Genomic DNA, 12,283 nt, shown 5'->3' with positions numbered 1-12,283 from the left:
TTCGTCACTTTACTCTTATAATGTTTGGCCGATAGTTTTCAAAGATTTCTTCATTGAAATATGTATTTCGTCAATAACTTGCTCTCGTTTATCGCGTTTTGTAGTTGAGATTTAGGTTAGTTCGTTGCAATTTCATTAACCCTGTCTTTGACATTTGTCTGGAGGGCAAAAATTAAAGTAATTTATGATTTTCAATGATTTTTTTTTCTAAAGACATCCTGAAAACATGACATTGACCAAAATAAGACTCATTACATAATTAAATTTTTGACGTTAATCAAAATGTATTTAAAATAAGTAAACAAAGAAAAAACAAAAAATACTTTCTATGTGACAGGATTGTTAGAATAACACATAAGTGAACGTCATCATTTAATTAATCTTCAGAAATAGACACTGTAGAGTCTAGTGAAGTATTAAGCTAATTTATAAAAGATGTCCGGTCCTTCTCGGACACCACAATTATTTTTAGAAGACGAGACCAAAAGGAAAAACTCAACGATTCGAAATGATTTATTTTCAATACTGTAAATCATTTGGATTTCACGAATTCTTCATTTCGCGAAGTTCCCTGTTTAGACATATTTGTAAATACATGACTCACGAACGCTGATTTAGAAGTTACTAGAAATTTGCGAATTACGAACTGTAAGAGACTAGGACTCTTCAAGACATTGATATCGGTAAGCAGATCAACATGAATGCCATCCAGATTTATTTTCGGACAAATAATAGCTTTAAATTTGAATTCGCGATTGACTCTCTGCGTGTATTAACGCGAAAATAAATCTCACGCGAAATTTAAGTGATTCGCAGTGGGTATGAGCGTGTTCTTTATTCAGATCCAAATTTGTTTTTGAAGTTTAGTATATATCTTAATGTAACGATATACCTGTATATACCAGACGGGTTCCTGTTGATAGATAAAGGAATATATACAAAATGTATTGGCATCACCACTCTTATCATGAATTCCATGAATTAGTATGGTATAATGCATTAAATTCCTGGCGTAATTTCTTTATATTAAAATACATTTCTTGACTTTCTATGCCTCACACCGATCGCGTTAGACAAGAACATATTTTTGGCCCTGTATTTCTATTAAACTTTTTATATCTCTAATGACGTACAAACGATATATGTTTTACTTATATGACCCTGCTACTGTACTACTACACGACCTATGCCTACGTATATAGATGTTATTGTTCTCAATTTACCGGCACAAGACCAATTTAGCTCAATTACCATTTTTGCTGTACGTAATTATCATGATCGGTAGAGGTTATTGTAAGTTTATGCGAGATAATGAATGCCTGTTTATAGACATATAACCCGTTGCTGACTATTAATGCTTTATCTAAATCTCAGTAAATCTTAAAGCGTGCTGTATTTAACACAACACTCCACTCGGATCACGGTATTTCTGTAGAAGCTTTCTCGTACCGATACCATTATAATCACACTGTTGAGTTGGATTTGATCACAAGCGGGCACTTATGAAAATCTATATTCAATACCTGGCATGTTTCCATATTCCAAAAATAATAGGTTTTCTTACATTTCTGTGCCGATGATTTTGTAGGCTGTGATTAAGACTTGCTATCAGACTTGCTTACTGAGGTGACAGAGGCTATAAGGAATTATCCATGGAAAAATAGTGTGTTTTTCATAATGATGCCTTGTTCATTTGACATAAAAACAGCTTCTCCGATCGAATTTATATAATCTTAGCTCTGAAGATATTGTTATTGTAAGTAATATCATGGCATTCACGTGATCCGGACATAGGATGTGCAAGGATATCCTTACTTAAACATGTGATGATTTCTTAACAATTATTCTGCCTTTGGAAGCGGGAACTTGAATTAGCACAAAACGTACCTACAACACAAATATGGAAGTGTTATCCTTAAATACAGGTATGTTACAGGTAGTCTTGTTACTTCAAAGGAACCGACATTTTGTTTACGTTTGAAAATGCCCAAAATGGGACAAAGATTTTTTTCTATATGATAATATGATTATTGTTATGCTTGTAACAAAGCGTTTAGTCAACATGTAAAATACATAACCACAACAATGATACTGTATTTCATTTAAACCATAAAAAAAAATCAACATTGTTGTACAGAGAAATACGAACAGAGTACCGTTATTTAAACGATAATTTGTCAGCTGACCTGGACGTTAACGTCCTCTATAAAATGAGGCCACCCTCTTTGTAACAAGAGACTGGACAATGGGATTGCATGATAATTGAGATTTACAACAAATTACTTCTTTATATGCTGCCTAAGTAAGTGATAATGAAATAACTAGATAGGGTGACATGCTGTTTTTTTTTTCACTCTTTTGTAATTCAAATAACTTTAAAATCTTTTATAGCAATGCATTGTCATCAGGATATCATTTTAAAAGATGCACTTTAACAATATCATTTGCTCATAATTCAATGCCAAGATAAAATTTCATTATAACTCGTTGATGCATTTCAGCCGATTTTGTTAAAGCTTTTCTTTTCTGTGTATTTTGTATTAGATTTATTTGCTATCACATATGTTTAAAATTGCAAGCACTTTTAAGTGAAATGATATCCATATGCATACAAATTTCTTTGTTTATTTATTGAGAAATGTTTCATAATCAACATCATCATCATCAGAGCTATCCAACGTCGCAATGATGATACCATTGCACACAGATTCAGATTATTAATCAAGCTTGTTTGTACAAGATTCCCTTGGTTTACGTCCATTATCCCACAGTAGTCTATATTCAATGCATCTGTCAAATTAGCCATGGCAACGGGACTTCAATAGGCCGGAAATATTGTACAACCTGGTACCAGGGTGGACCTGCGAGTATTCCCATACTAGACTTAATATTCTCCTAATTAGTACCGATTAGTAAGGTTGATATATAAACACAGTGTCTATACTCTGTCATCATATCTGACCTTACGCTCACCATTAAGATATTGATTACCAGTAAATTGGGTACTAAATTCACAGTAATTGCTGTATAATGTATACCGTCACATAGAATTGATATACGGCTTTAAATTTTACACCTCATTTCGCCAAAAACATTTTGATGCATTTAAAAACAAAATACGATAATTCATTCACCGCAGTGGTCACTCTTAAGAACTATAGATCAGCTATTCTAATGCCAGCATAATTATACTGAGTAGCAAGGTTGGTCAAGTCTGCTTTTTGTTATACAGAATTCTTTTTATAATCAATTCACGTTCCCACGGATCTTTCTACAACTTAGCATGCAGATGTTGAGCAGGTCTATGTAGGAAAAACGACACATGAATTTCTTACTTAAAATGCTATACATTGATGCATGTAATGACGTTTCATGAAAACACTTTGACTCCAAGACGAACCAATTTGTGATTGCAATATTGAAGACTTGCTTTTACGTTTTACCTCATACAACCTGTGTCTCAAACATTTTATAGTATATGAAATGCCATAGAAAAAGTATGTGTTTGGATATTTTATATATACGTTCCGAAAGAGTAAGCGTCTTTAGTTTCATCGAGGACACCCGCCATGTACATGTATATCTTGGTCAAAACAAGATAGTAATGTCACGGAGGAATATCTTAAACGAAATATAGCGAATTAAAAAGCAATCATATACAACATTCAAAATGATTGAATTTGAATTTCTATAGAAAAAATGGACAGAGTGTACTTTATCATTTAAATTAAATAGACACCATACAAAGTATCTTATTCATAAAGTACAATTATTATTTATCATAGATTCCAATTCATAGTCATTGTACCTTTAAAACAATAAGGTTTCTTCAAATATCAGTCGTCAAAATTTCAAGCTGTAAGACATCTGCTTTACTGCCAAATTGTTTTTTATTATGTGGATAATCCAGATCGTATCTCTCGATATCCGGCAGATATACTATACATATACACCCCCGTAGTGTATTAAGTTTTTTTTCAATATATTGTATAAAACCAGAATAATCTCGAAATTGTTCGTTCCGTATATTACAGTAACGGTGTATTGGAAGATTGTACTAAAACACCTGAGCGAATAGCACCTTTTACTACACAATTTAGAAAAGATACACACACGCACACACCCTAGTACACCTTCGCACACACACACACACACACACACACACACACACACACACACCCTCACCTACACCCACTCACACACACGCCACCACCACACACTCACACACATCCCCCCTGATATCGTAGTTTAAAAATGAATCTTCAATATGCTATTAGCGAAAGGTTTAAGCTCATTCAAGTACCTGCTCTTAATCAATGATTTCAACGATGCAGATATTTATGGCTTTAACCTAATTTGTTATGTAGCACTTCATCAATGACGTGGATATTGTGGAGGACCCTAAAAGCCAGTTCCGATTGAAACCTTTTAAAACTATGATACTATTCACACTTCAGTTCAGGTCACACTTTCTATTGAAGCACATAGAGCTTATTTGTGCGTCATTTTTCTCAGAAAGATTATATTGGTGAAACCTGAATTTCATGCCCGATATATTTGGAACATTACACGACGTCATATTTTACCATGTGTCACGTCATTTATGAATGAGCTATTTCCTATTTACCGTCTATGATGTTTATGAGCATCCAAAGTCCAACCCACCGGACAAATTTTCAGGGAGAAGTTTTGTTGATGATTAAGCGATAGAAAGCAAGTCTTTCAGCACTAAATGAATTGTTTCCAAGACTTTGACAGATACGTTTCCTGTGTCTTGCCTGTTGCACTGCCTTGTCTCCAGTGGTGCTTAGCGTGGTTTGTCCGTGTGAAAAATAACAAATGGCCTATCGCTTTACCAAAGGATTGTGATACATAACACACTTTAATGGTTCATTGTTTTTTCAAAACATATATTTATGATGGGTTTCCTGGTCATTTGAAAGGGAACCTAGATCGATATCTATCAGAAGCTTCGCCGAGAGCATGTTATTCCTGATTGGTATCAAACGCAGTAACGCCGTCGATTACAAGGTACATTAGATTTCTATTATTGATAGCATGCTCGGCCAATGTACACGAGATGGTCACGATAACTCACTGATAATAACGATGTACACGAATGCACCCATTGTCTTTGAGTCTGATCAGAGATGGGCATTGCTCCATCAATAAGTATAGTGAGGGTATCGGGATCACCGCGTGTGTACTCTGCCAATAATTGAACAGTTGATATACATTATAATACAGTATATATAGTGGATTTTAAAACTAACTATACTTACAAAATATATATTATTCACACTTTGCCAACTATTCAATATGGCTGAATTTGGTTATTCTTTCAGACTGGCGTGGTGGAAACGGCGGACAAGTTGTCAGTATGGACGGGTCACTGCCACGACTTGGCAATTTAATCTCTGTACCAAAGGAGCCTAAGGCAAGTCGTGCTTCTCTGCCCCTCAATCTTCCACCAGTGAACGTGTCGCAAAAAGTATCTGCTGGGAACAATACGCTGCTAGGTTCCAAAGAATCAGAGCAAAGCATCACAAAGGCCAGCACTGAAGACACGCCAGCACGTGTTAAAATCAACTACCTTGCGCGTGACAAGGCACTATCAATTTTACAACAATACAATTCTATAGTTGCGGATGACACGTCACTCGCAGTAAGGAACCTACCGCCTGTTAAGGTTTCCATTCGCGCGAAAGGTTCCAAGCCGGAAAAGCGTCCGTCGGATAGGCCCAACGCCAATAAACAAACAGCTCCTGTGTTCACGGAGGGTATCAGCTCAATAAGTACGCGTCAAGGCCCGTCATTTCTGGTTTCCAAGGAGAGTGTGCTACGTGCAAATCTACCAGATGACGTTTCACTAGCTCAACATAACAATCAATTCGCATTCAACATCAAACAGAAGCGGCGAAAGCACGTAGTTAAGGATGGGGTCGGTACATCCCAATACAAACAGCTGAAAATGCTTGGATTTGATAGCTTACCTCCCGTTGATCTTGGCGAATACATGAGGAAACAACTACTTCAGAAAAAGAGCGGTAGTAAAGGTGAAGGACAACATATTAATATGTCTGGTAAGTCTAGCTACGGCTCTTCGTCCATACGTAGATTTGACAAACAAAGTGTTGGATCATCAGTCAGTGCCACTCCAGACACGTATCGAAGTGGACGACAGGCTCTGAAAACTTCTTTGAAGTCTAAGGTTGACACCAGATTAAAACGTAAAAATCCAACGAAAGTAAGTCCGACTTATCAGGGCAGCAATTACCGCGGTGATAGACTTAATATCGTGTCTATAGGACAAAATAAGTCCAGTCTTCTCGATAATTCAAGCCCAAGACGGTTCGTACCGGGGACCTATCCCCAATTCGACTGGCGGGCACGTGTCCATGAGGAGTACAGACGGTTGAAATTTGTTCCAGTGGACCCGTCTCTTAATGGTGTGTGTTCTTTGGCCCCAATCAAGGTAGGTCTTCACCATCAAGAGCTCCCTCCTCTGAACTTTACTGACGATGTTCCAAAACGTTTTTCTTCGTATGATGGAGTGCGGCGAATATTTCGCGATGACGTATTCGGTGATAAATCCAACCCTTTTTATAGACGTAATTTGTACAATCGAGCAATCGGGCGGGTAACATCTGCTAACAGCACAAGTACCAGTACTAGCAATTCTAACCATGTGATCAACCCACCCCCTTCTTTTGTGTCTAGTAGCGATGATGAAACTTGGCCAAAACAAGTGGAAACTATCCGGGAAATGCAGCCCTTGAAAGAGGAAAACCCTTCAGTAGTAAGTGAACATGCACCGACATCTAAACATGCAGATTTGTTAAAAACCAAAAAGCAAAACAGTCCAGTGTTGACTCCGCGGGAAATAGTTGAAAAAAATCGTGTTGCTAAACCCCGAAAACAACAATCAGTTGGGAATGTTGTTACCTTGGGGACGGATCTAGCCCCTGTTGTTTCTGAGAACAAATCTTTGACAGTTCCCCCAGGAGGATCAGGTTCCCTCCCCTATCAAGGGGGAAATGGTTTCTTGTCACCACCGGTCGTATCAATGATGAACGAAGCTCGACCACCAATGATAGGGGAGAGTGAAGCCAAGCAGAAACGAAACGGGGAAGAAGAAGACTCTATGTATAGCGATCCCTCCGCAGATTCTAATTCACAGAAAGTCACAGTTCACACAGTTCAGCTGCTACCGGACCAAATTCCCGCTAGACCCAACGTGACCTCAGTTACACCTGTCATCAGTGTTACAAGCGATTCAGGTGTTAACGAACCCGTAGTGTTCAGAGATTCGGACTCGGAAGATTCTTTTGGTGCGTACAACCGCAAAATGGCACTTACTAGTAAGAACGTGCAGTTTGTGTCGCCTTTAGATCCTGGTCAAGGTGTTGCGAAAAGACAATAACGATTCATGTGTCAAAAATCTTTGTCATGATGATTTGTGATTTATATTGTGTTTTGAGTCGAGATGCAGTTTGACCTGATCACCATTACGAAGTAACCATTCTAGAACCGGGTAAGGTTGATTTGTAAATCTGCTTTCATGTATTTTAAACATATTGAAACATTATGGCTGGCATTTTTGTTTAAAACTTTATTAAAAGTACATTTTCAATAAACAGAATTTCAAAATGATAACTATGACCAATTTGAACCCAGCATATTTCACAATTTGTTTTTTTTTTCTTTTTTTTTTTTGATAATATCCAGTTAAAGAGAAGCTAGAAGCGATTCAAAACGTTAAGAATTTGAAATGCATATTGATATATATATATATATGTCGTAAGTAAAAATGAAAACAGTCCTGTGAGTGAACGTATTCTAAATATCATAAAAAGACCTTTAGAATCACGTTGAAATACTTTTGATATGGACAATAAATTGTTATTGAAAGGAAAATCTAAAGCTACGAAACGCAACAATATTTTAGCTGAGATATATGCGCAAGAAAATGTTACTTTTTTGTTTATTCTAAAATATCTCGTGTGATCCTTTTACATCCAAGTACATTGTATTGTTTTCTTCGACAGATCACATTGTTTACTTCCACAGCTAGACAAATATATATATATATATTGGTCAGACGTTCAGACAGACGGATTTTAAACAAATTTAGTTCAAAGGTATATGATAACCCTTACACCATTCTCAAGTCTACTTGTAAAATCAAAACGTATTCTCAATAGTAATTCAAATTTCAAAATGTACATAAATACCACAACTCGTTTTTAATGTATAAAGTACTTTACATGTATGAATTTACGGAAGAGATTGAGTTATAGGTCGAAACATGATACTAAATTTTCAACACCGAAAGAAGTTATTTCAGATTATGTTGTATAACATTAAGACTTGTATAATTATTTACATCCTTATATATTCCGTCCACTCGTGTTCACTCTATGTTATCGATTGTATATAGTTTCATGTTCCATATCTAAACCAAAGCCTTGGATAATGTTTGTAATCATAAATGATTATGATGTGTATTGTTAATACAGGATTTGACCTAAATAGTTTGTGTATCAGCGATCATGTTACGGTTTTAAGATATGTATCTTTACATCTGTTCAACTCAAATCGCATTATGATTATAACCCGTTCAGTGATCGGGAGATTTTACTGTAGAATATGTGCCACACTGCACTTTAGAACGAGTCACCGTTCTGTGACGAAAAGCACACAGGTGGAATAATAGTTACACGTTTAGTGGTTTACATACACATACGTACCAACAGGACACTGACCGGCGCAAGTCATCCCGACAGGTTATATATACCTGTACCTATGTGTACGTAATGCTGATTATCTGAATAAGGCAATGACCAAATATCTGAGGTCTGAAAGTCCTTGTACAAAATGCATGGGATTTCGAATTACCGATTTATCGTTTATTTTTTCCCAGCCTTAATGATTTAACTTGGCATATCTTAAATTCCTTGATAACAATATTTCGATATTGTTCTTAACTCACTACTGTCGTCTTATCATCAATGTGTTGTTTGGTGCTCATATTTTGATGTCAACCACACGATAAATGACTTGCCGAGAAAAATTTGATGATTCGTGAGTAAAAGTTTCATTTGATATACGAGATGTATATGTTCTACTCATTGACTTTACTAAACAGCAATTTTGTACAAAAAAAAAAAAAAAAAAAAAAACATTCTTTTGGTTTTAGCAGATGAAGCTAACCAGTTCATGGGGACGAAGTTAAACAATACAAAAAGTAAGCTTCATGTGAGTCATTGTCTACAAATATCTACATAATATGAATAAGGGCCCGACTCAACATTTCCAATAAAAAAATATCCAGCCAAGAAATATGCAGTAAAATTAGCATTTGTTGTATTCATATCAGTCTGTGTTTTGTTGTCTTCTATGTCTGTACACGGTATCAAAAGTTATCTAAATGAGCATTATGATTATCAGGTTGTAAGATATTACGACAATTGTTGAATGTCATAAAATGTTTCCATTATTTGCAATTAAAGCAATCAAAAATTCGCCACCTTGTTCTGAATTAATTAAAATGAATGCATCAGATAGACACGTTTTATTTGATAACTGTAGTACTGAAGGCACAAGTGAGTTGAACAGATATTACTTAGTGAATCACATAAAAGAATGTCAAGAAGACAGAGTTAACAATACAGTGATGCGATAAGCTTGATGTTCCCCTTTACTTCACGTTTTGGATTTTCAAATATAACAGCGATAAGAAATGTATTTATTTATTGGGGTAGTACACCTCCTCATCTTTTCTATATTTCTATCGATCACATTGGATTTTTTCAGTCACTTTCTAGGCTTCGAAATTTAGGTCCTTGCATCACTGACGAGTCCTACAAGGATAAAACAGCTGTATGGTACAGTTTAGTTTATTCTTTAGGTCTTCTGTATTTAACTCAAAAAGGTGATATTTTCTTGTGTCTTCCGTTTCATCTTTGCAAATGCGACACCACAACTGTCTATCAACAAATGCATTGAAACGTCAACAAAAAAGGAAGGACAGAAATTTAGTTAAAAAAAATATATATATATATATATATATATATACTCATTTATTTTTGAAGATAGAATCTGATTTGGATTGCCTTTTCAAGGGTCATATAAACATTCCCCAAAAATTTAAGCTTGATTACAAAATAAATTCTATAATAATGATAATTTTTCTATTTGGTTCATATATTTCATGCAATGGAGATTGTTTGAGATTTTCAATGTACAGATGACATCAGCATGTTGATTAATGTCTTGTTAACTTAATGATTAACAATAAAACGTCATTATGAAAAAAAAGATCTTTTGTTAAAATTGTACTCTTGGAATTATTGCCAAGCTTTTGCTTACTTGTTGGAGTAGATTTCGACATTTGGATAAGAATTACAAAACGACAAGTACAGCGGCCCCTTCTAGTTTTAGTATCAGAACTATCTCACATATTTTCCTATGAACGTCTTGCAAGAATCTTGAAAACGCTAAATTTCAGGAATTTTTTTTTGTTTATAATTTTTGGCTTTTTTTTTTGCGATTGACGGCTGTCAAATCAAACTTAAACATTTTTGAAATCATTTTTCTTATCATCCCACTCACATGTCATTGTAAAGCCCACATCGAAAATTGAAAAGAAATCTTGTTATTCACAAAACTTTTTCACAACATATTCTTGCATTAAAAAAAATGTTGTGCCATATTTTGAAAAAAAGAAGGTTATGTCATTTACCTTTCGAAAAAATCAATACCGGAACAAGAGTTTTCAAAAATGTGTGGCGCCTGGGTTTCACACATCTTTCAATGCTTTAAATTTCTAAATGAGTGTTCCGCTCTTTTATTCTGATTTGATGCGACATTTAATCGTATTTACAGTATCTATTTGAAGCCTTGACTTTAAAGGATGTTAGCCATATATTGACTAGACAATGTTCACAAGTGAACGAACGAATAAAACGAGATCACGCACAAGCTGACCACGGTAAGGTAACGCTTGTGTTCTATAGAGACTAATACAGATACAAAAATAGGAGATAGTTTGTATTTCATCTTTCCCTAGGGGGTGTGATTCTCTATTTATGGAATTTCAGATCTTTTGTGATATAATAAGATTGCGCGTGTTAAATGTTACAATTCCTTTATATAGGTAGCCCGCAGTGTATTATCTGTTGTCCTGGTAACGCAGACGTCATGGGAATCGATTCCCGTTATCTATTTCGATATACAACAATAGGTGCCTTGTATACGTATGTATGTTTGAAAAGCTACAATTAATTAGGTTTTTTTCACCATTCATTAATATTTTAATTAAACACGCTATAACTTGATAGACTTGGTGAAGGACCTCTTGGTAAGTTACTAAACTGACCACACATTTGGAGATGACGTACAAGTCGATTGCCAATTGCGGACTAATTACACTTTTCAAAATCAATCCAGCCAGCAATAAAAAAGTTTGTCCAATAGATAATAGATATAAATCATACATAAAAAGAAAGAAAAACACTTCTGAAAGCATAAAAGGTATCAATGTTCGGGACAACCTAATTAATTATCAAATGTCTATCACTAGAAGCAGCTGGTTACACTTCAAATATAGACCTTACTATGACGTATATCCAAACCTCAATCCTCATTTGCGTATCTACCATATGCTCCAGATACGACTGACCTGTTATTAGCCGTTTCTGAGATATGTCGGTGAATCAGACATTCGAAACATTTACAGATATTTTTTTTATGAATTTGTAGACATTATCTTATCGTTGAAACCTCGCCTCTCTTAGAATTTTTTTTTTGGCGTTATATATATATATATATATATATTTTCGTGAACTGTATCAAAAAGGGACAATGTAGAATAAGAAAGATTTACAGACTATCATAGCCTCTCGTTACATGGAATAGTTTTTGCAACTGCATTGCAACCAGACAAAATCTTCGAACCATTTAATAGCTCACATTGGCCATCATTCTTCAACAGCTCATACACCGACAATAATTAAGGATATTTGCGTTTCATGAAGACGTGATGATTTCCATCTCTAATTCCCATATCAATCGTACAATTATAAGGTATGGTATTGAAATCTATGATATAACATGTATTTTACATACTATACAAATTTCAGGTGTATTCCCGAAACCATACCGATCTAATTACTTTCCATTTTCTCACTTTATTATCATATTTTTTTTTGTTTGGGGAGGGGAGGGGAGGGGATGACTTCACACTGGCCCACTTCCGGGGCTTCGCCCTCTGACACATTTG

General features: G+C 35.3%; 1 protein-coding gene across 1 annotated transcript; it reads left to right on the top strand.

Annotated features, from left to right (window-relative positions):
* The first annotated feature begins 1,900 nt into the window (after positions 1 to 1,900).
* LOC132549450 (uncharacterized) lies at positions 1,901 to 7,423 on the top strand. The gene is made up of 2 exons (XM_060213398.1): positions 1,901 to 1,925; positions 5,346 to 7,423. The coding sequence occupies exons 1-2, from the start codon at positions 1,901 to 1,903 to the stop codon at positions 7,421 to 7,423; spliced, it is 2,103 nt and encodes a 700-aa protein (XP_060069381.1).
* Positions 7,424 to 12,283: the final 4,860 nt, after the last annotated feature.

Source organism: Ylistrum balloti, unplaced genomic scaffold, assembly GCF_031769215.1.
Source record: "Ylistrum balloti isolate Yb309-2 unplaced genomic scaffold, AGI_CSIRO_Ybal_v1 Utg369620, whole genome shotgun sequence".
NCBI lineage: Eukaryota > Metazoa > Mollusca > Bivalvia > Pectinida > Pectinidae > Ylistrum > Ylistrum balloti.
Note: the sequence above shows the minus strand (reverse complement) of the source record. Positions and strands in the feature narration are given on the sequence as shown.

Excerpts from the sequence above, each read along its gene's own strand:
- LOC132549450 (XM_060213398.1), top strand. The coding sequence starts at position 1,901 with ATGGAAGTGTTATCCTTAAATACAG. Across the intron at positions 1,926-5,345 it reads AGTGTTATCCTTAAATACAG|ACTGGCGTGGTGGAAACGGC; the intron begins GTATGTTACAGG and ends TTATTCTTTCAG.